Source organism: Cupressus sempervirens, chromosome 1 (assembly GCF_028749045.1).
Source record: "Cupressus sempervirens isolate cs-2001-9-10 chromosome 1, ASM2874904v1, whole genome shotgun sequence".
NCBI lineage: Eukaryota > Viridiplantae > Streptophyta > Pinopsida > Cupressales > Cupressaceae > Cupressus > Cupressus sempervirens.
In genome coordinates, this window is record NC_143118.1 from 633,974,579 (window position 1) to 633,999,794 (window position 25,216).

At 33.7% G+C, this 25,216-nt stretch overlaps 1 protein-coding gene across 3 annotated transcripts in view; it reads right to left on the reverse strand.

Annotated features, from left to right (window-relative positions):
• Positions 1 to 25,216, reverse strand: part of TEX1 (Transducin/WD40 repeat-like superfamily protein) — a 153,685-nt gene that overhangs the window by 51,132 nt on the left and 77,337 nt on the right. For all 3 annotated transcript variants that reach the window (XM_089833395.1, XM_089833389.1, XM_089833380.1), the window contains exon 6: positions 12,205 to 12,262. In XM_089833395.1, coding sequence (XP_089689521.1) covers positions 12,205 to 12,262 — 58 coding nt within the window. The remainder of the gene's footprint in view (positions 1 to 12,204; positions 12,263 to 25,216) is intronic.

The window sequence follows — 25,216 nt, forward strand, 5'->3', positions numbered from 1 at the left end:
AGGATTTTTGATCTTTCATCATATTATTTTAATAAATATTTATATAAGTGCATATAAATATAAAAATGATTTGACACCATTATAATTTAATAATTTACTAATGTTTACATGTACATATAAGATTATAATAGTATTCAAAATCTGATAACATTTGAATTATAATATTCAAATTATAATCTTCCAACGCTATTCTTTAAAATTTAATATTCTTGTTTTTTAACTGATTAACACTTGGCATGATAAATCGATTTAATATTTGGCAATTTGAATTGTCTTATAATCTTCCCAACTTCTCTTCCAATCTTTTTTATTCTCTTTCCTTCTTTTTTTCAAGTCGATTTAATGCTTGGAATTCAAATGGTTAATAATCTTTCAACCGGCGGAAGCCAAGAAGGCAACCGTGTTTCAAACAGTAACCCTGCCTTATGTACTCAGCTTTTTGAAGCCTTTGCATATATACGTCTGTAATGTCTCTACCATATTTTGAAAAACCAAAAAAAAACTCTCTATGTTTCCTACAGTGAATCATTTTCTAATGAAGAGATACGTAGTGTTCTCTCAGTTGTTTATTCTGAGTTTTGTTCAGCGAAGGCATGGTGACATTCCTATTTTCTGAGGCGAAGATCTCCCAAGTTTTCATTCACTGATGAACACACCAGTACGTATAATTTAAGTTACATTGTACCCAATTCGGAATATGATTATGAAACCAAGTATTTTACATAGAGGCTTGATCATTTCAGTTTCAAGAAACATGCAAATTCCACATTTCAACAGCGTTATCTCATCAATGACAAAAACTAGGTCGAGGCACGAGCTAAAGGGTCCATATTTCTATACTGTTGAAATGGGGTCACATTGAATGGTTTGATGTGAATAGTGGGTTCATGTGGGACATTGCACCTTAGTTTGGAGCTTTGCTTGTCTTTCTGGAGCATAATACACAATTTATTTCGTGGTTGTCTTCTCGTGGCAACAAGGAAGCTCTGTTAAGAGATGAATGCTAGACTTTATACTTGGTGCATGGAAAATCTATTGCATACAAAATAATAATCAGAGTTACATTATTTCGTGCTGGGTATATTTGGAAGTGCATGGAGACTATATCATTGTTAGGAACCGGTATTTCCTTTTCAAGTATCTATGTGTTTGAGAAGAGGCTAATATTTTGCTTTGAGGTCAAAATTCTCACATTTCCCCTCATTGATATACACTTGCAAATCTGGAATACCTATGTCTAATCTTGCAGTGATTTTGTGGTCAATAATTATATGATTTTGGTAGACTCTTTTATAGATGTATTATTAATCTGAATGCAGTCATCAGAAAACATCTTCTTTCACGTTAAACCTGTAAGTATGAAACGTTGATCTCTACTCATTCCAAGGTTGAATGAAATACAGTAAAAGCATTTGTAATTCATAGTTCAATTTTTTTTTCACTAAGTATAATGTCTGATCGGTACATAATGATAGGACTTTGAATAGAACAGAATATGTTTTCCAAACTCCTTTCTAAACTGAATTGAATATCCATCCATAGTTGTCTATACATTGATAGACTGAGATCAAACTATAATACTTTGCTGTTGGTCCCCTAAATTATTCAAAGATCATTGAAGATCTTCATCGAGTATCCTTGTGATTCACATCATATATGAATTCAAAAGGTACCTGTAGAAAACTTGATTAATTGTATATCAACATCAATGCCACGCTATCATATTTTTTCCAAACATAATCAGAATACTTATAACACCAAGGAATTCACCGGCAAGATGCCATAGAATTGGTGAAGAGGTGTAAGCAACATCAGAATGCTCATAATCTTACCAACACCGAGGAATTCACTGGCAAAGAAGCCATTGAAATGGTGAAGAGGTGGAGATAACTTACAAGAACCAAGAATTAAATCAGATATGAATAACTAAGTAATGAAACACTTAATAGCTCATGCATGGTCATGATATTGTAATCTCCTGCTGTCAAGTTGAGTGGTGTATATACTAGGATTGCTCGGTAGATGAAAGATGTTTTGAGTCCAATTATGGGTAGGAAGGGCCTTTCTCGATAGAGATTGTGTGGGGATAAGTTATGGTCCAAGGTTGGGTGGTTAAACCCCTGACAATGTTTCACCTCTCCCAAAGTTGTCGAACGTACAACAAACAACGATAAGCTATACATTCAATTATTTGTCGAAAACAGGTATTATTACTGTTATTATGTATATGCAAGAAGGTAAGATTAATTGAGTTAGTTCATCATTACAGTTATTTTACACCTGGATGCGAGAGATAGATTATGAATTGTTTTCATTTATACGAATATCAAATATGAGCATATTTTCTACTCTTGAGTTATTGACACAGTTAAGTAATCGGAAGGAAAGGAATGATACAGCGATATCTGAAGCCCTAGTTGATTCAGTGGTAACTGGAACCCTAAATGATACAGTGGTATAGGAAGCCCTAAGTGATGCAATGGTATCAGAAGCCCTAAATGATCCAATGGTAATCGATGCCCTAATTGATACAGTGGTTTGTGATGCCCTAATTTTATATAGTGGTTTTTAAATTTTAATAGTAATCGTCATTTGATTTTGATATAGCGGTATTGGATGGTAGTCGTTATACGATTTTTTTATAGTGGTATTTGTGGACTAATTTGGGTGATTGCAGAGGCCTACTTACAATGATTTATTAGTTCAAATTCTCTGGTATGTGGATTTAAATTTCTATAGAAAATTCCTTGATGGTGTTTTAAGTTCTAGTTAAGAAAATTTTGTCTAACTGATTTTAACGGTAAATCTCATTCACATGAAAATGACTGATATAACTATCTTCCTATGAAATTGAAGTAATAGTCGTATTTCTTTGATTATGTTAATTGTTAATTAAGACACAGGAAAATAGGATGTTACAAGAATTCATTAGCAAAATAGACTATGAAATTCATTTCTAATTTATGCCATTATTTCTACACATCTTAAAGATTCTTCAACCAAACTTCCTAACCTTATAAGAGGATCCCCTATGTCTTAAGGAACGGTCTTCGATTATTTATCCTTCCTCCTTGAAACTTCCTTTCAAGTCTAGCTTCACAATCCTCTATAAAGACCCTCTATGCTCCCTAGGACGACCCTCGATTAGTTTAGCCATCTCTTTGAAGAGAGTATCATTAAGGTCTACTAGGTTTGTCTATCAAACCCACTACATCCTCCACATATAAATCAACCATAATTCCTTACCATTCTTTATCTCAATAATCCAATCTAAACATATCTATTTCTATAATCTAAATTCTTACTAAAATATAACAATTATTAATTATAAGAATTCCTAATTATACTCCTAAGAATTCTTACATTTATATTATATAAACTAAATTAATAATAATACTATTACAAAATAACTAACTATGATCTTACATGCATATATTCCTAAGTATATCTAACAAACATTACTTCACATAATTAAAAGTTCCTACACTACCATTGTACGCACTTACCTTAGCCGACAGTGACAGGGGCACTACAACCACAATCTCTTCTATTCACTCACCTTGCACATGATGGGTATGTTGCTCAAGTCAAAGTCTGACGTCATGCATGATCCTTTGAATGGGAAACCGTTTATATGCCTTCCTTGCAACTCGCCAATCTCGTGAGCCCTAAGTATGACGTCCTTCGTCCCTGATGTCTTCCCCGATGGCCGATCAAAATGTTGTAAAGAGCCCGACCTACAAATTTATTAATATGTGCAATTTCCAAGACTTTGCACACTTGACCAGTTGGCAATCAATATACTCCCCTCCTCATGTTGTTTGTGCCTTTGGCATTTAATATGTGCCTACGTGGAAATAGGCATTGCCTTTTGAAATGGGTCACGACTTCTAGTTGCCCCACTCAATTAGATATTTTAAACCCGAAATGCTTGTTCGTAATAATGAATATTTAATGGATAGCTTTTGATTCATTATTGATATATATATTAATATTACTATTTATTATTTATTTTATATAGATTAATATTATCCTTTGATATTAGTAATTAGATTATTCAGAAGTGTTTAGTATTAATATCAATGAACTATATCAATTTATTCATAATTTAAATAATAAATACAAATTTAAATTTAAATTAACAATTTTGGCTCATGACAGTTTGCCCTTCCCAATTTGCTTGTCCTCAAGCAAATATTTAAGATTTAATCATAGTGCCTAGAATAACTTCATCTCATTCACAGAGGAATGATCTCACAATATTTCAATGAGTTGATTACAGATAATGTTTTTGTTCATCAGCCTTTGTCCTTTTTCTTGGATTCCCATCACTGCTTATCTCTTCTATTAGGTTCGTTTTCCCTCTCTTACAATGATGGTTGCAACTCCAAGGCCCTTTGCATTTGAAACATAGGTTTTTCTTTAATAGTTCGTCCCATTCCTGACACTTGTGTCCCTTGTTCCATGGACTTTGACATATAATAACATGGTCTTCCTTGATTATTTTTCTTCGATTCTTCACCTTGTTGGGAAATTTTATTTAGGAAACTATTGGTTTTTCCTTTATCACATTAGTCTCCACCTTTTTGGCTTTCCTAATAGATTCCTCTAAACTTTGGTGCTCAAGGGGTTTTACATGGATTTTAATGGAATCTTTAAGTCCTTCTATACGCAGATGAGTTAGTTGGCCCTAAGATAGATTTGGAACCATTACCAATAGGTCTTGAAACTAATTAGCAAATTCTTCTGATGTTCCTATTTGTTTGAGGCGGGTTAGCTCTTGGAAGTACCATTCGAGTTCTTTTTATCAAATCTACTCATTAATTTCTGAGTGAGTTCACTATAGGCGATAATCTTTTTGAGTTTTAAGGAATTTTGGCCATAGTGCCACCATTTATGGGTTGACCCCCTTAAATGGAGTATGGCAAACTTAATAGCACCTTGTTCCATCATAGGACTGTATGATAGATATGTATCTAAGTTTTGCACCCATGATTGAGCAATTTCCTATCCTGATCCATCATAACATGGCAGTTTTACTTTATTTACTTTTTCCTGAAGGTCTTCATCTACATGAATTTCCTTTCTATTTTCCATAATCTTTGTTTCATAGTATTCTTTAAAACCTATAAGGTGTCGAGTATTTGAATCCAAGTTTGCATACATGTGTGGAATTTCTTCCACGCTATTAGTTGTTCCTTCTGCTGCAATAGGCTCTCTCCTTGGAATAAATGAAGGAAATGTATCTCATGAAATTGAACTTTGTGATGAGGGCTCATTTTCCTCATGATTAGAATGACAATCTCTCTGTGAATTAGGTTTTTCATTTTGATTTTTACTTAATTTTTGTACCGCTTCGAGTAGCATTTTATTGGAGCTTTCAAATCTCTCATTAATTTGTTCCATGAAATTTCTCAATTCTTGGGCTAGTTCCTTTGCCATTGTTCTTAGGTGCACTAATGTGTGACTACTAATTTACACAGGATGTTAGGATTATGCTCTGATACCATTGTAATGTCCCCACTCGTTAGGACAACTTTACCTATAGAATTCATTACCAAAATAGACTATTAAATTCATTTCTAATTTATGTCATTATTTCTACACATCTTAAAGATTCTTCAGTCAAACTTCCTAACCCTCTAAGAGGATCCCCTATGTCTTAAGGAATGGTCTTCAATTATTTAGCCTTCCTCCTTGAAACTACCTTTCAAGTCTAGCTTCACAATCCTCTATAAAGACCCTGTGCGCTCCCTAGGACAACCCTTGATTAGTTTAGCCTTCTCCTTGAAGGGAGTATCGTTAAGGTCTACTAGGCTTGTCTACCAAACCCACTACATCTTGCACATATAAATCAATCATTATTCCTTACCATTCTTTATCTTAATAATGCAATCTAAATATATCTATTTCTAATCTATATTCTTACTAAAATATAACAATTATTAATTATAAGAATCCTAATTATACTCCTAAGAATTCTTACATTTAAATTATATAAACTAAAATAATAATAATACTATTACTATGTACTAGTACTAGTACTATTACAAAATAACTAAATATGATCTTACATCCATATATTCCTTAGTATATTTAACAAACATTACTTCACATAATTAAGAGTTCCTACACTACCATTGCACGCACTTACCTTAGCCAACGGTGATGGGGGCACTACGACCACAATCTCTTCTATCTACTCACCTTGCATGTGATGGGTATGCCACTCAAGTCAAAGTCTGGCGTCATGCATGATCATTTGAATGGGAAATCGTTTATATGCCTTCCTTGCAACTTGCCAATCTCATGAGCCCCGAGTACGATGTCGTTCATACCTGATGTCCTCCTCGATGGCTGATCACAGTGTTGTAAAGAGCCCGACCTACAAATTTGTTAATATGTCCAATTTCCAAAACTTTGCACGCTTGACCAAGTGGCAATCAATATACTCCTCTCCTCATGTTGTTTGTGCCTTTGGCATTTAATATGTGCCTATGTGGAAATAGGCATTGCCTTTTGAAATGGGTCGCAACTTCTAGTTGCCCCTCTCAATCAAATATTTTAAAACCCAAAATGCTTATTAGTAATAATGAATATTAAATGCATAGCTTTTGATTCATTATATATATATATATATATATATATAACTATTTATTATTGATTCTATATAGATTAATATTATCCTTTGATATTAGTAATTAGATTATTGTTCATTAGAGTGTTTAGTATTAATATCAATGAACTATATCAATTTATTCATATTTTAAATAATAAATACAAATTTAAATTAATGATTTAGCCTCGTGACACAAAAGCCCCCCTTTTTGTAGACAACAAAAATGATATATGCAAAACAACTGCCAGAAACAGAGACGATAGAAGAAAAGACAAAAGACAATTGAAATACAAAGCTCAATGCTAATACAAATCTGAGCCAAGGATTCGAGCAAACAAGTGGAGACTTGAGGCTAACCAAACAAAAACTAAATAACAATAAATACGCTGTGAACTTTTATTCTTCCTACCTTTGCTTCATCCTCTCAAACTTTGCCTTAATTTCTTCTAATGTGTTTAGTTTCAGACCCAGTTCCACCCCTGACACTAAGCCTTTCGTACCATAGATATTGAAAATTTGTCTCTTCCGCTCTTCACTCAAAATTTCATATCCTTCACGTATTCTTTGGAAGTTCTCTGTAGCAATATCTTGCATCTGGTGAGACTGATATTTGTTAGGATGATAAACTTGAGCATAAACTCAATATGCTTTCTTAATATCTTCATCGGAAGCATCAGAAGAAACGTGTAATCAAGGATAGAGCTCTCTGCCATGCACACCATCCTCACCCAACTTATCTCTCCCGTTTACTCCATCCTCGGCCAACTTCTCTCTCGCGTGCACTCCATCCTCGCCCAACTTCTCTCTCGCGTGCACTCCATCCTCGCCCAACTTCTCTCTCTTGTGTACTCCTTTGTTGCTCATCTTCTCTATCCCATGCAGTCATATTCCCATTTTAAGATAGAATTTTAATAATAATTAGATAATACAATGTTATTAAATAAATAATGATAATAAAGATATTAAAATTAATACTAAAATATAAAACTAGGAAATTAATTATAATTTAATCAATATTATTAATGAAATAAATATTAGTATGATATTTTAAATAATAATAAAATAATAATATTTCAATGAGTAAATAAAGAAATAAAATTGAATACAAAAGACAATATTGTAGAAAGTATGTAATAATAAATACAAATCAGTAAGTGAATAAATAATATAACATAGAATAATATAAATTAACTAAATCTAATGAAAAGTCAAGAGATGTTTAGCAAATAGATATGACTACTTAAAATTAAGATATAAAAAGGAGGAGAGTTTATTTTGAGAAGATAGGAGTTCAAAAAGGAAAAATGGAAGAGGAAAGTAATATGAAGAAAATGAGGAAGTGACTTTCTGAAAAAGTATCAATTATATCGAAAGGGTCATAATTATGAATGGTTGTGACTTTTCAAAAATATTGTGATTATGAAGTATTGGGACTTTTCTAAAGGATTTTATTAATGCCGATAGGCATTCTACAATGGCAGAATGGGGGGAGTGGGATGGTGTGAGCGTAATAATGTTAACTTTTATTCTTCTAAGTTAAATTTGACAACCATCTACATGTCAAAAGTTTAAATCTTATTATAAATAGAATATACTCTCTAAAATAATTTAATAAATGCCATATAAAATATTCGTTTAAATTATAATATTTGAAGATATAAATCATCATTTTTTTTAGAAATTAAAATAAAAAGTTTAAGTTAGTAAAAAAACTAAATAAATAGAGATAAAAGAAATTAAATAATTTTTGATGTAGTAAATTAAATTATAATTATTTTCTAGTGGATATCTATCGGCATTTTTTTAAATAGATTTATTTAAGATATCTATACTAGTTTATGAAGTGTTGTGAAAAGATTATAACTATGAAGTGTTGTGACTTTTCAAAGGATTTGTATTATGCAAGGTTGTGACTCTTGGAAAAGAAGAAACAAAAAAAGTATATTCTGTCCTTTCTTTATAATTAGAAAAGGAAGAATTTTAGAAAGTAAATTTAGAGTTGAGATAATTCTAGAAGGAATAATTCATTTAAGGGCCAACTAAGGATAGAGCCACATGGACCAAGAAAAGAGGTAAGAAAGGTATGTTTATGGATTATGTTTATGAATTTATTTATATTAATGAATCATACTTGTGGATAATATTGTGTTAACCTATGGGATTAGCAACATGGATATTAATGACACACGAAGCATGGAGCATGTGAGATATTAAGGTCTCCATTGTCCGTCATGGCTGAGAATCAATGTGGACTTGGAGCATGGAGCATGTCTAATATTAAGATCTCCATTGTTTGTCGTGGTTGATATTAATGTGCCCTCGAAGCATGGAGCATGTGAGATATTAAGATCTTCATTGTACACCATGGCCGAGAATCAATGTGCTAGAATATTTTGGTGTTGTCAACATATGCATATGTGATTGGCCTTGGATAGAGGATGCCCGTCCAAGAAGAATCTTAAGGGGTGCACTTCCAGGAAGCCGGTGAGGTAGCTATGAGCTAGGAAGTCCGACCTGGAAACGTCCTTAAGATTAAGGTTAAGTTAGAGAGCAAAATTATATAGTTAGTTTTATTATTGTTGTGATTCTAAGTTCTAACCATTATCTCGCAAGTATTACTTGTCCCAAACTAACCCTAATAGTGGGGACATTACACACACCCTGACTCTGCTTCTGAAATCATGTTAGATATTTGTGGCAAACATTGGATTGCCTTTTGGAAAACAAAAGACAATGGTAGACATAAATTTAAAGCTCCACAACAAATGATTAAAAAAACTATTTATCATCGAAAATATAGAAATACTTCCTACGGAAAACTAAAGAAAAGATGTTACACAAGAACACATACTTATATTTACATTACAAAAGAATGGTATTCTACCATGCTCCTCGCTATGCCTAAAAATAGTTTATCGCTATATTTATTTTCCACTAAATACATCAAAAGTAAAAACAGTTTCTATCGAATATCGAATGCCAAGTTGCTTTGACTTCCCTCTTTTTCCGATTACTATCTCCAAATATTCTTATCCAAGCATAAACAATTATTATCTCTAGATATTTCCATCTGAGCATGAATCAGACACAAGGTCAATAGAAACAATAAGAAATTATACACATCTACAAACAATCATAAAAAAAACTAAAATAGGATATGACTCCTACATATATCCGATTTCGAGAAGATATCAAAAAAACAATGCTCGTGGAATCAAAACAAATCAGAATCATAAGGTTTGTTAGCAATCGATTCTTGGAAAAATTAAATTCCTATGATGAGCAAAATGAAAGGGCTGGAAACTCGACATACAATGAGATTTCTAACAATGTCAATGCCATTAAATAATTCAATACAGTGCCCAAGAATGCAACGAGATGAAAACGATAATCAGAATGAAAACAAGGATTAAACCCTTAACACAATATATACATGCAACAGAGGGAGAATATCCAATGCATAAGTTTCTTTCTTTGCTGTTACCAAAACCTAGCTCCGATACCATGTTGGATTTAGCCCAAAAAACCGAGATAAACAGCAATAAGGAAAACCAAATCAGATACAAGGGACACATAGATATATCCTGGGAAAACCCTTCGAGAATAAAGGGAAAAACCCAACCACACACAACAAAAGTGTACAATGCCTATCGCTCGATGCGATATATATAACTTAAAGAGAGACTCCTCCCATTCCAACCGAAGGTCTCCTCAATTCCCAACAATATAACTCTGTATTACAAACACAAACACAACTCTTCGTATTTCCATGCCTAAACACATGATGAATGACACATGTCTTTACTTTTAATATTACAATTTAATCGAAGTGTCCTCTTCAGCTGAAGGTGACCATAACAATAATAACGTCCAAAGATAAATATTTCTATTGCAGGGACAACCTCCAACAATATGTAGCCATGTTATTTTGTGCATGCATAATTATCCCAATGCATATAAGAACATGGTTTTTCTCCAAGTTGCTAGTTCAGATTAGAGTTCTAGCTTTAACTATTTTCAATTTCTTTTCCCAAGGTTTTGTTGCAGTTGGGTTCTATGCTCTGTATGTATACAAAAACTATAGCTGATAATTGATAATTAAATGTCAATTATCAAAAAAGAAAAATAATATGTATGTTTGTAAAACTACACAAAAAAATTGAAAATAAATCATCATATTGCTCTTCATCAAGAGTATCAACATCATCAACTAATTCACTAAAACCACAACTACCATCAATATGACCAACACTACCTACACTACACTAGTCCTGTGTATTAGCCTCTTGCCCCTCGACCTCAGTTAAGATCGAGTAAAGCTATGGAACACAAGAATCTTAATCAATATTCTTTGGCACTGATCTCAATCCCTTGGCATCCCTGCATAATTTGCTTGATTGTGTGAGAAGGCATACGTACAACAAATCTTCAACATTTTTCACTGCCAAAGTGATGCACTTAGAATAAGTATGGACTCTACATTCATAGATGTAAAGAGTAACTCAACTTTTTGAGATTTGCCACATATGATATGAGTAACTCACTACTCGGCTATTCAAGGGTGGCTCTATAGGCCACCTGCAAAACCTTTAACTCACCAAAGGATAAGATTTTGACCTAGATTTCTTGGCCGCACTATTTATTCCTCTTGCTTTTGATATATGCAAATAATTTTTCCTTTGGCAACCCATTTGCGATTGATCCACCCCAGTCTCTAATTCCCTAGTTGGCAATCACACAAGTGGACTTTCAACTAACTATAGGAGCTCCTATGCATGTAGTAGAAATCACGAAAAACCTCCAAGAAGAAAAGCCACATAATCATCGTCATGTATCACTAAAGTAAATAAATATCAAAATTAATATAAATTGATATCAAAAAGAAAATGATACATAGCTACGAGATGCATACCCTAGTAGTACACATCGGGTGTGGTGGTGTCCAGTCTGAATGCACCCAAGATGTACATCCAACACTATGGATACGCCTAGATGCACATCCAATGTGCATACACAAGTCGCAATGCACATCATGTGCATACCTAAGCACATCAAAGGCCTAATCACATTTTGTGACTTACAAAACATAAAATAAAGTTTTTTTCTTGCTTTTCGTTCAAACCCTAAAATAATGAGGCCATTCAACCTATAAAAACATATGATTTTGTTTTCTACGTTTCTCTTATCACATTTTCTCCATTTTGGCATTTTCAAGGGTAGGTAGTCTTTTTTGAAGGGGATTGTTTGTGGACCTAAAACAACCCTTTATGAGGCCATAAAATGATGTGTGCCATGGAGTTGCATGTGGTTGGGAAGGTCTTAATGTGGTGTGAGGAAGTGGAAAGCTGCACCAATTGTCTAACATGACATATTTGAATTTAAAACATTATTGCACATACTAATTTAATTAATAGCAAAAACAGAAAAGGGAAAGATAAAATATGACAAAAGCATCTTCCCTTCAAGCTAGAATTATACTTAATAGGCAATTAAAACAGTGTAAATTTGTGTCAGTCGTTTCCATCTACAAGAAAAATGAAATTGCCAAAGACATTGTCATAAAACAGAAATTTTGTCTATCATACCATTTCCTGTTGTAAGAAAGAAAAGCTCTCCAGTTGTATCCCAGGCAATCTCATTTACCTATAGGAGAAATTGTAATAAATATATTATTAAAAGGTTCAGATCAGCTTTTTGAACAGAGAGAGGAAAATAACAACTTTATGTTATCTAAACTATATTTACAAAAAACTAAAATTGATGAGTGGCTAAAGCATATCTTCAAGAGTCTTAATTATTGAAAAGCCTCTAGATCCCTTAGATCCTATTTCTGCAAAAGGCAATCTAATTTTTCCAGCACTAAAAACTAAAAGAAAAAAAAAAGAGTTTCATGATTGACTTTGTGCTTAAACCTGGATTGGTTTCAGAGGCCAAAAAGCAGCATTTTAACAAAGGAATATGGGTGAAATTTCCAGATATCATCATTACATGTTTTACTTTTTTACTGTCCATGAACCACTTTTTATTTTTTGTCCCCGCAATGTACCCTTAAAGGAAGAAGTTTTACCTTTTTCAACATTATGAATGGTACCGTTATATCAAAACTTTTATCCCACATTTATTATTTGTAAACACCTTCCTAGTCAGCTTGCCTATACAAAGTCGATATCACAATTCATTTGGAATCCAGTATTTCACTAATGTGGTCTTAAGACTGAAACAATAGATACATTATTTATCTAGTTCAGTCTTTCTTTTAAATAAATGATGTATTGTAACTTTTGTGGAAACTGTGTATTCTACTCTTGCATTTTTTGCTTCATGTCATTCCAAATCTTGCATGTTTAAGCACCACCGTGTCATTTTCCTGTTTTTAAAATCTCATCAATGTCAACAAAATGGCAATGAGAAATTATGGCTTTTGGGCAGTAAAGAACCAAAAATAAAAACCTAATTAGCACTTTGGAAACATTACATGTATATGGACTTTTCAAAATGCAAGCCTCCCATGTAATTGCTAGGATATTTTGAATTTTCCACATTAAATGTGACACCAACCTATGACATATCTAATAACTAGTTATGAAACCTTGAGCAAATGACCTATTGTAGATCTGTACAAGAAGTAGGATTTATATCTCATCTGCTCATATTTCCTTATTCTTCAAGAAAATGGAATTCATGGCCACTACTTCAACTAACTATTAGGCTGGCCTTATCTGTTATTATAATTCGATATATGCAATGGATACAAAAGGGTCAATTTATAAGATATTACAAAACAACATTTCTAAACGAAACAATCATTCATAAACACAGAAATAGAAACTTACCAAAGCAACTACGATGTCCATTAAAGAAACACTACATTATTTAATACTCTCCCTCAATGATCATCATACTTTTTCAAATAAGCACTACAAACCAAAAAACTGATAACAAGAAACCACATTTTTTGTGGAAAAAAACGTCAAACCCTTTGATGATTTTTTGCGGGGAAAAATCAAGAAACCCTAAGATTAGCAACACCAGTCATGTTTTTTGGAAAAAATCAGGAAACCCATAAGCAATTTTAAGGTGAAAATTGAAATATTTTTTAGGAGAAAATCTGAACATAACCCAAAAATGGCTTTTGAAGAAAAATTTTAAAAACTAGTTTTTGACTTGCTATGGAAAGTATCTCCTACTTATCGCCATACAATAGTTTTTCTAGGAAAAAAAATATGAAACCTAGACATAATTTTTTGGCAAAAAATTATAAAAGATTAACTTGATGGTAGAACTTGGTGTGGAGCAGTAGTTCCACGTTGACTGCTCTAAATGTACAAACTGATAGTCTAAGTGCTGAATGAAAAGCAAAACCGGAGAATGTAAACCAATGATGAACTCCAGTAAAGGACCCTTTTTTAGAAATTATGAATTTGGGGGAAAAAATGGCACAAAACCCAAGTAATTATTTGTTAAAAAAATTATAAAACCCAGATATGCTCTTGCAAACCAAAAGAAAATTAAATCCTTAGAAAGAAACAAGCATCCAAGTCCTCCCCACAGGCAAAACAAAACTGTTCAATACAGCAAAAAAGGTTGCAGAAAAAACTTAGCTGCAGAAGTAGATAGCAGAAAAAACAGAGCCAAAGGCGTGCAAGTCATAGAGTCCCAAACTTGAAAACAGGATCGTAAAGGGCCCAACGTGGCAAAAAAACTTCCTTGGAGGCTTACGCAAACCAAATATAGTGCAAAAAACTTCTTTCACAGAAGATGCGGCTAAAAACGGAGCAGAAAAGAGATCATGTGGGTTATAAAAACAGATCGCGACACCCAGAAATTGCATGAAACCAAAGTTGTCGCCAAAACTCCTGACGAAAACAGAGAATGTGAGATCTAGACATGTTTAAGCACAAGGTTTTCCAAAAAATAGTAGTGATTTGTTGCAAAAATTCCTTGCACACGCTATGAAAGAAAACCATGATTTCTTTGCAAGGAAAAGTACTTGAATTTGCTTGCCTTCAAAAGAAAAACTCAATTTGATTAAAGAAAACCCAGTGAAAACCCTGGGCATTGGTACTACAAAAGGTAGGAGCTGTGAATTTTACTTAAAAGTTTCACCAAATCTTAAAGAACTCCAACGGCCAACTTTGATACCATGTTATTAAAATTAAATATCCACAATAGAGACGAAAAGCTCTATTTATAAGAGATCACAGGACAATGTTTCTAAACAAAACAATTGTTTTTGATAATGAAGGCATAGAAAGGGCCCTGAACCCGTAGAACCATTACAGAGAATTAGCACTGCCCTAGGCCATTACAGCCAAGCAGCAGGCTAGAGCATCATTAACCAGAAAAGTAACCTATACCTCCAACAAAATTTATCAAAAACAGCTAAAAGCAAACCAAACCAAACCAAACAACACTATGATCCTTCACACTATAAACAAAAAGAGAACTGTTCAAGGAAATCATAGATCTGAGCCAGCAAAGTCCTTTGTTGTAACAGTTACCAGACTTAAACATCGTAATGAAGTTCAGATTGTTCTTAAAAACATAAACATATCTGAAACCACAGAGAGCCATAAAGAGCAAAAACCAACTGGCAACAGAACTACCAAGGCTGCTTGATAGCATTTCAATCCTTCTCCTGTTGCTAGAGTTCATTCTGCCAGTCGGTGATGCCTACAACTCCCTGGTCATCTTCCTTGTTGCCTGTACCCACTTCCCTTGCCTTTCTTGCCTTTCTCATCTTGCTTCTGCCAGTGACAACACCAAGAACAGTTTTTTCAAAGATCTCACGTTGAATTTTGCACAGGGTAGAGGCCATGACTCCCAGCTCAATCTTAGTGATAGCCTCTTTGTACATTTTGTCCAAGGAGGCAATTTTGCTCTGCAGAATATCCAAACAGCTAGTGAAATTGGATTCCATCTCCTTTATCCTTTCCTGCAGTACATCCATTTCAGTCTTCACCTTATCCACCTCTTCCACGTTGTAGTTCTGATTCCCCTGTTTCTGGGCTTTGTCCTTGGTGGGATTCTCCTGACCTAGATTAACCATGCCCAAGTCCAGCTCACTGTGTGCCTCCTGTTCCTCCATTTTTGTGTCTTCGTCCTCCCCATCATAACTCTCTTCCTCTCCTTCAGCATACTCTTCATCTTCTGAGTCTGTGTCCTCACTGTCATCATACATTTCAGTTTGAGCTTCTAAGTACTTAAATTCCTCTTCTACAATTTTCATGTCCTTTTTGTTCTCCCTCATAGTCAATTCTTTCTTCTTACAGAGGTGTTCCGACCTCCTTTCTGCAGAACTGGACTCTGTTGTGAGATTTTCACACCATCGCCCCATTGCAAATGGGGACCCCCTTTTGTCTCTTGTTAGTCTTGGGCTCGGTCTTCTATGGTCCCCTCTTTCAAATGAGAATTGGTAAAATTGGCAAAGTCTAGAAAGTGTTGTCCATATGGCACTCAGAATGGAAATTGTTTGTTTGTTTGAGAATTGAATGTCTTGAAATACTATTTTTAGTAATTCTATTTTTAATAAATTTCCCTGCCTCCCAGATTGACCTTATTTTGACTTTGGAACAACTTACTATTTTTAGTACATCTATTTTTGTCAAGTCTATTTTGGCAACAAGTGAGCTCTAGTTGATAAGGAGACAAAAGGGTATCAATTTCTATATCCAAAAGAATGAGCAAGCAAGGCAGTCTATCAGAAAATGGTTAAGTTTGGAATCAAACTTGAAATATCCAAAAGTGGAAAGGCACAAAACATCAGAAAAAATGGTTCTCGCAAAATTCTTCCATCATGGACAGAATCTATAATCACTCGAAAAATCCTGCCTTGGAGAAAAATGGTTGTCGCTGAAATCTTCCATCATGGACAAGATCCATGATCACTCAAAAAATCCTACCTTGGAGAAAAATGGTTGTCGCGGAATTCTTCCATCATGGACAAAATCCATAACTACTCAAAAATTCTGCCTTGAAAAAAAATGGTTGTCATGGAATTCTTCCATCATGGACAAAATCCATGATCACTCAAAAATCTTGCCTTGGAGAAAAATGATTGTCGCGAAATTCTTCCATCATGGACAAAATCCATGATCACTCAAAAAATCCTACCTTGGAGAAAAATGGTTGTCGCAAAATTTTTCCATCATGGACAAAATCCATGATCACTCGAAAAATCTTGCCTTGGAGAAAAATGATACTCATGAAATTCTTCCATCATGGACAAAATCCATGATCACTCAAAAAATCCTGCCTTAACGAAAAATTGTCGTCACCGAATTCTTCCATCATGGACAAAATCCATAATCACTCAAAAAATCCTCCCTTGGAGAAAAATGGTTTTGTTGCAAAATTCTTCCATCATGGACAAAAACCACGATCACTCAAAAATCTTTCCTTGGAGAAAAAATGGTTGTTGCGGCATTCTTCCATCGTGGACAAAATCCATAGCCACTCAAAATTTCCACCGGCAAGAAAATTAGAAATCTTGGAAAAATGAGTAAGTGTCGGGAATTGCTCCTTCATGGAAGGAAAAAGGGCCAAGGGTTGCAAATTTCTCCTTCATGGAAGAAAAAATGGCTAAGTGTTGGCAATTCCTCCAAGGAAGAATAAAATGCTAAGTGTTGGAAATTTCCCCTTCATTGGGAAAAAGGCCGAGTGTTGGAAAATTTCTCCTCCATGCATGAAAAAATGGCCAAGAGTTGGAAATTTCTCCTTCATCACGAAAAGATGGCTAATTGTTGGAAATTTCTCCTTCATGGGAAAAAAGGCTAAATGTTGGATAATTTCTCCTCCATGGATGAAAAAGTGGCTAAGTGTTGAAAACTTTCTCCTTCGTGGAAGAAAAATGGCTAAGTGTTGGAAATTTCTCCTTCGTGGAAAGATGAAAATGGCTATGAAAATGGCTAAGTGTAGGAAAATTTCTAGTTCATGAAATAAATTGCAAGGAATAGATAAAATTTGGCTAAGTATGAAAATTTGGCTAAATATCTTTGAAGAGATAGAGAATATGTAACTGGTTTGTATGTTTTATTTTGAATTTTCTTGCATGATTCTTACATTGCTTATTTCTATTTTGCAGGGGGAGAAAACACCAGTTCTAGAAATTCAAGAAAGACGCTCAAGTCCCAAATTCTAGTCCTAGCATCAAAGACATTCAAGTATCGAGTGATTCAGTCCCAAGCGTTCAAAGTTCAAATCCAAAAAATCCAAGAACATGGCAAAGGCAGTTCAATATGACAAATTTGTGTGACATTATCGTCAACAAGGGATTCCAATCCATTTTAGGGTGATAAATTTCCAAGTAGGTACATGGAAGATGGGAATGTTCGAGGAGAGATTTTCAAAAAAGTCAGTAAAAGTTGGATCTTAGTTGCAAAATGACCTAGTTGGAAGGAATCAAGCTTACATGACATCCATCATATTTTCGTGGCACCCAATTATCTTTATTGAGGAGTCTAAGTTCTCCAAGTCAAACTTCTCTACATTTTGGGAATGGAATCCAGAATAATCTACTCAAGGAAGACTGAGCATTTATTGAGTAATAGACATGCATAGTGGACAATTATAACACCCCTCTCTTTTTAAGCGAGCATGCATAGTGGGCATTTATTACCCACTATAGTAGTGGATTCCATCTTGCATTAATGTAATTCCTTTTCTTTGCCCTAGCCCTAATTAGGGTTGATGTGGCACAATCTAGGTCATGGATTATTGTCTTCATCTAGGCCACCCATTGTAATCGAGGACCTATATAAAGGCCTCACTCCTCATTTGCAAAAGGAGGATTTTCTGAGATTGTTGCTACAAGCTACTAAGATAATAGAGTTGAAGCTTGGTGAATACTTGATGTGTCTTGGTGCTTGCTTGTTCTCTCAAATTCCCTCAATTAGATTAATTTTAGCTTAGTTAAAGAGTTATGATTGCAATGGAGAATGTGATGGTGTACTGATGAATTCCTCTGGTTCATACTTTTGACGTTTAGTGATTCTAAATAGTTGTGCAAAGTTAGCTGGAACCCATTTCATGCATATGTTTAACTTCAATCATTCATAAACATTGTTCTTTATGATGGTGTATGTGGTGGTATGAAAATATTTAGCATAACCCTAGAAGATTGCACCAGTTCACGTGTAGTTGTAGTATAACTTGGCAAAGCAAAACTTGGTAAATTAAGGAAGTTGTCAACTAGAATACCATTTATTGTCATCACTTCCCTTAGGAATAGATTAGAATCTGTAAACCCTATCCCATTTCATTTCTATATATTTCGTGAAAATCCAAAAAGTACTTCATTGCAAAAACTTAAGATAGCTCCCACATCTAGTATGGTATGAAATGAATCTGAGTAAACATACGTAAGACCCCTTGTGATTATCAGCGAATCACATCAACTGCCGAGCTTATCCACAATCAAGACCTGGCATTGAAGGAACCTTGGAGTCATCATATGATCTTCTAGCAATCATAGCATACACGAGACTTTGTTCAAGAGAGGATAAGATATGTTGATATTTTGTTCTACTGTTTCGTGGGTCATAAAACACGCATCAACAAACTCCTAGTTTTTCCCCATTGTCCTAGTATTATCACCTTTATCGGCCTCTTCCTCATACCCTTGTTTATCCATGTCTATAATTTCCCTGTCCATTTTGTTGCGTTTGGGGGTAGGGCCTTGAAAAAGAATTTGAGGCGACTTCTTCCTTTTGGGTGGGGTTTCTAGCAGAAGGGATGCCTCGAGGGAAAGAGCTTTAGGGTTGTCTTCTTTAGGGCTTGATGGTTCCTTACTACCACCTTTTTGAGCAGAGGTGTTAGGTTTCAAGGGGTTATCCTTCAAGGGAGAGGAGTTAACTTCTTCAATTTTCAAAGAGGAACTAGTGCCAACATCCTTCTTCCTAAAAGTCAAACTTCTATTAAAAGAAAGGCTATGTGAAAAAAAATTATGGTAAAGCACAAAAATCAGCCCCTGGTGGAGCGGGGGATTGTCACCACTAGCAGTACTACCTTTAAGAGAATAAAAAGAACAACACATTTATCTTTTCCCATTATGCAAGAAGTTTAGCGAGGAAGCATGGTAAGGGTTGAAGCGCACTTCACAAGTAAAATATTTCATAATTCCAAAGATAGACACCCATTCTAGAATTAGGAGAAGCCTTAACCTTAATAATAAAATATTTCCAAACCCTTTGGAAATATCTTTGGCGCCTTTTTTCAAACTCCACCACTTGTAAATTGCCAAAGGTAAATTATTTACCTCATGCCATATAGAACTTAAATACTTTTCAATATCCTTCATAGAGAACAAATAAAAGATTCTCTTATCCTTTCTCTTGCCCAAACTTAAAAAGTTTAAATATTATCATTAATTAAAATAATCTGGAGTTCCTCAAGCAAGTTCATACCCGACACATATCTTCCTTCAGAATAACCTAGGCCCCGATTTGCCAAGAAATCAGCAGCGCCATTAACTTCCCTCAAATGTGTTTTATCTTGACATTCTTGAACGTAGATAGCTTTCTTTTGTGTTGATGTTTTGGTAGCTTTAGTAGAATAAACCTAGGAGATCAAAGAGATATATATATATATATATATATATATATATATATACAACTATAATTAAGTTTGTGATTATATTAATAATATTGATGAATAGACATGTCTCATGAAGGGACACGTCTCTTCTCTTGGTTTATGCCTCATACAAATACAAGAGGACACTGCCATTTGGAAAACACATACTAGACAATATGGAAGTGTTATTACATCTGCAGCGGTCCTAAGAAAAATAACATGGTATCAGAGCCAAACAGCAAATGTATCAGAAGAAATAAACACCAATAATTTTGCAAAAGGGAAGGATCTGTATGGAGATATAGATTACAAATTCCAACCAATGCATCATCTATGTATGGAAACTGAAATTCGGAAAACCCTACTTGATAAAATTGTTTTGAATATCACAGCAAGGCTCCTCCGATCAAACGTTTTTAGAATGAGGAGTGTGTGTTACATCCCAAATTTTGACCTAATTTTAAATTTGCATGTAGCCGTTGGATTGAACGGATTTTTCTTTCCTAATCATGTGAACTAGGTAGTTATTTATACCCATTGTATTAATTGTTTAATAAAGATGGTCATTATCCATTATTTGTCATGTGAAGTTTATCAGTTGCTTGATTTTGGAATTATGGTTAATAATTATATTCTTTTAAATGATAATATGAAAATTATTATGGAACTTGTTATTATCATGGAAATGTTGCACGAGTGATTACAGGAGAAGATGAAGGGGGGAAGCATTGCTAAACGGGATCAACGGAATGGGATACTAGCTTAGTTTAATCATCAGGAAGACAGGTATGACCTTAAATTGCCTTAGTGAGGACCTAGCAACTTGAACTTTAGGATATAATTGAAGGACTCGCATGAGCCATTAAGCAAACATTTTAAAACATAAAATAATTTAAATAAAATATATTATGTACCTCAAAGGATTTTGATTGACCTTTCCATCACATAATTATAATTAATACCTATGTATATACATAGATATAAAAATAAGATGACACCATAATATTATTATTTCTTTTATAATAGTATGATGTCACCCCATAATTATATCTATGTGCATGTAGATAAATATAAACCATAATTATTTTTTGAATTATAACCTTCAAATCTTTTTCCATCTTTTTTTTATTTTTTTCATCTTTCTTACTTGAAATTGATTGAAACACTCGGCATTTTTATTTGGCGTTCCTCTCATTCCCGACTTCCTTCTTCTACCAATCAATACTTCTGTGTTTTATAACAGTGCCATTCTTGTTACAATCGGCCTTATGATATTCCTTCCTTGTTGAAGTTGTATTTCTTTTTACACACAATGGTTATGCCTGGAAAGCATTTCGAAGAAGAGCTGTTACATAAGCATCTAGCAAGACTCCAGACATTTCCGGATTATACTAGGTCATGTGGTTAATCAATTCCAAATATTGCTATAATCCCATTAACAATTGTTATTGCATTTCAATTTCCATAACAGTAAGCTGCAGATTATATTCATCACACTTAATTAACATCAAGGAGTTGTTTACCATAAATCATAGTAAAATATCCATGACATGGAATCATGAATTATTTTTGCCACTAGAAATCAGAACCAAATGATATTTATGTCTTCAAGTCTTAAAGAATATGATCCCTCAAATCATAAATTGTGAAAAGCTGGAAATATATAATTTTCATGAATCAGCAAACAAAGCCGATTGCTCTCAGATTCCGACCACCTAGGACTCACCGACTATATAGCCATGGAAAAGGTGAAGAGGTGAAATGGAATCTGCAATAACATGGAAGTGAAATCAAATATGATACAATAAATCTAAATAATTTTACTTCATAGCTCATGCTTGTCCACATTGTTGTTCTCCTGTTGTCAAGTCCAACGGTGGTGATCGGGTCATTGAACCCATCAGAAAAACCTTAGCCAAGGTCGTTTAAAGGCATGTTTGCCATCTAAGATCACTTGATGTCGGTGGTGTTAGTTATTTAGACATGTTTGTCCATAACTTCGCGGACATTCTAAACACCAGAATGCTCAGGTGGCTGGACTAAAAGTATCCCAAGCCCCATCCCAGGGTAGGCAGGGTCTTTCTAATTCAATAGATTGTGTGGAGATAAGTATGGTCTGACATTGGGAGGTTAAGCCTAAGTCAATACTTCTCCTCTTATCGAAAGTCAAGGCTTGCACAACCAAATAAAGACTCACCAGATATTACTTGTATGTTTTCTTTTCTTCTTTTCATGTTAAGCATTTACTTTATTTGTATGTAGAAAAGATAGTTATAGTTAATCGTTATTTCAATTGATCATTGATACAATGATTTCAGCTAATCGTTATTCTAGTTATTTCCATTGACCATTGATACAGTTATTTCAGTTAATCGTTATTCTAGTTATTTCAGTTGATCATTGATACAGTTATTTCAGTTAATCATTATTCTAGTTATTTCAATTGATCATTGATACAATTATTTCAGCTAATCGTTATTCTAGTTATTTCCATTGATCATTGATAGAGTTTTTTCAATTAATCGTTATTCTAGTTATTTCAGTTGATCATTGATACAGTTATTTCAGTTAATCGTTATTCTAGTTATTTCAGTTGATCATTGATACAGTTATTTCAGTTAATCGCTATTCTAGTTATTTCAATTGATCATTGATATAGTTATCTCAGTTGAACATGGTTATTTCAGTATTTCGTTGGTAGTTAAAAACAGTTAATGTCCTATGAAAAGGAATTCAGTGATTTGTTCAATAATTGTTGGGAAAAATTCTTTATAGATTGTCTTTGTTATGTTATGAAAAACCGTCTGTTATAGTGTGTGGAAAGAAAGGAACGAGATGCTCTTCTCATATGTGATTGGGAATATATCCCAACCTACATTCGCTTATACTTCTGCTTTTCTATTTCAATTCAATACAATTAATGCATTGGATCTGAGAGAAATATCAAAACATGGGTGATGGAAGGAAGTCAAGATATTTAGAAACATTCAAGGGAGGAAGCGACCATTATAGTCCAACCGCAAGAGATCAAGTCTACCATTGGAATAAGGAAAAATGACCAATGTAGTGTGAAGATTGTTGTAGCTCAATGTGCACAAGTTGAAAGGGGGATCTGTAAGTGCAAATTGTTTGGACAAGATCGTTTTAATAGTTATACAGCATCCATGTAACAACATAGCATGAGGGAGCCATAACAACATAGCACAAGGGAGTCATAACAACATAGCATGAAAAAGTCATGTTCAGGAGTTGTAACATAGATTACCATATATGCAATCAAAGCGAGTGACAAAACACAAGTGGCATTAAAAGCATTTCCATGTCTGACCCTGACTAAATACACGATACGGCAAAAAGAGAACATTGAACTTTCTAACCTAAGTAGCCCGATAAAATGAATAAATGGGTTCAAGGAGATCGAGATGTGGAATCCAATAAACCAATTGGTCTTGAAGACACGCGATGATGAGAAGAGTCAGTTCTGAGAAAAAAGCACATTACTTACAGTTGTTTTTAAAAACAAGTTAAAATATTATTGATATTTTGAATCTAAGGGAGTCAATATATAAGAGGATCTTAATCCCACAATATTTAAAAGAGATATAATGTTACCAAGGTTGGAAGTAAGTATAAATTATTTCTTATGAATACTAGTGAAATCGGTCACTTTATATTTTTATATGTGGCATTATTACGAAACATATATACATATATATACATACATACATATATATATATATATATATGTTACATACATATATATATATATATATATATATATATATATATATATATATATATATATATATATATATATATATATATGTTACATACATATATATAAAAGATGGAATAGATGCTTATATGTTCTAAGTATAAACATTTATCTATATTTTTGGAATGATCTTATATAATTATGCAAACTATTTATTATCCTTGAGTACTATTGTAGCCTCTCTTTCTTACTTTTTATTATATAAGAGCTATGTAACAATCTTTTCCTCCAAAAAATATTATCACAGGAAAAGGGAGACTGATATCAAATTCAGAGGGAGTGTGACACTTCTTCAAAGGTAAAAGGGCTTAGAAGATTGATGTTCAGAGGGAGTTTGACACATTCATTTAAAGAAGCGGATAGAGGATATGCTTCAACTATCTTTAAAGATCTTGATCAAATTAGAATCAAAGGGAGTTTTGACTTCATGTAAACATTTGGTATCATGCGTATGATTGCATGATTTAATGGGCCTACCCCTTATGTACAACATGAAGTGACAACTTCCAAATGATTATCACTTGTATTTGCAAAAGTTATTGAAAGGTGACAATCTTACAACAACATAATTTTCTATTATGATGGATATCTTACGATGTCTATGCAGATCATGATAGATTATACTTTGCATGGTGGATGTTTATATGGTACACATTATGAGAATGCGTGTGCACATACCTTAAAAACATTTTTTAGCATGGTGAATGTAATGCAAATTGATGTTCTAGAGGCCATTACACAGTGTACTTGGTGAATATCATGTTTTGATATTTTGGAGACCATTACTCAGAGTTTTGGTGAATATCATATGTTGATATTTTGAAGGGAATTACTCTTGATATCATATGTGATATTGAAATTGTGGATATCTTTTTAAAATTTGTCGTACCTAATATTACCAATGGTGTAATATGTGTCCTGTGTTTCTCCTCCCTAGCTAAGAGCGAGTGTTGATGTTTTGGTAGCTTTAGTAGGATAAACCTGTGAGATCAAAGAGAAATTTATATAATTACGTATATATATACACAACTATAATTAAGTTTGCCATTATATTAATTATATTGATGAATAAACTCTCATGAAGAGACATGTCTCTTCTCTTGGTTTATTCCTCATACAAATACAAGAGGACGCTGTCATTTGGAAAACACATACCAAACATTATGGCAGTGCTATTAGACCTGTAGCAGTCCTAAGAAAAATAACATTTTGCAGTCCTCCATAAGACACAGAATTTTCCAAGGGCAGGT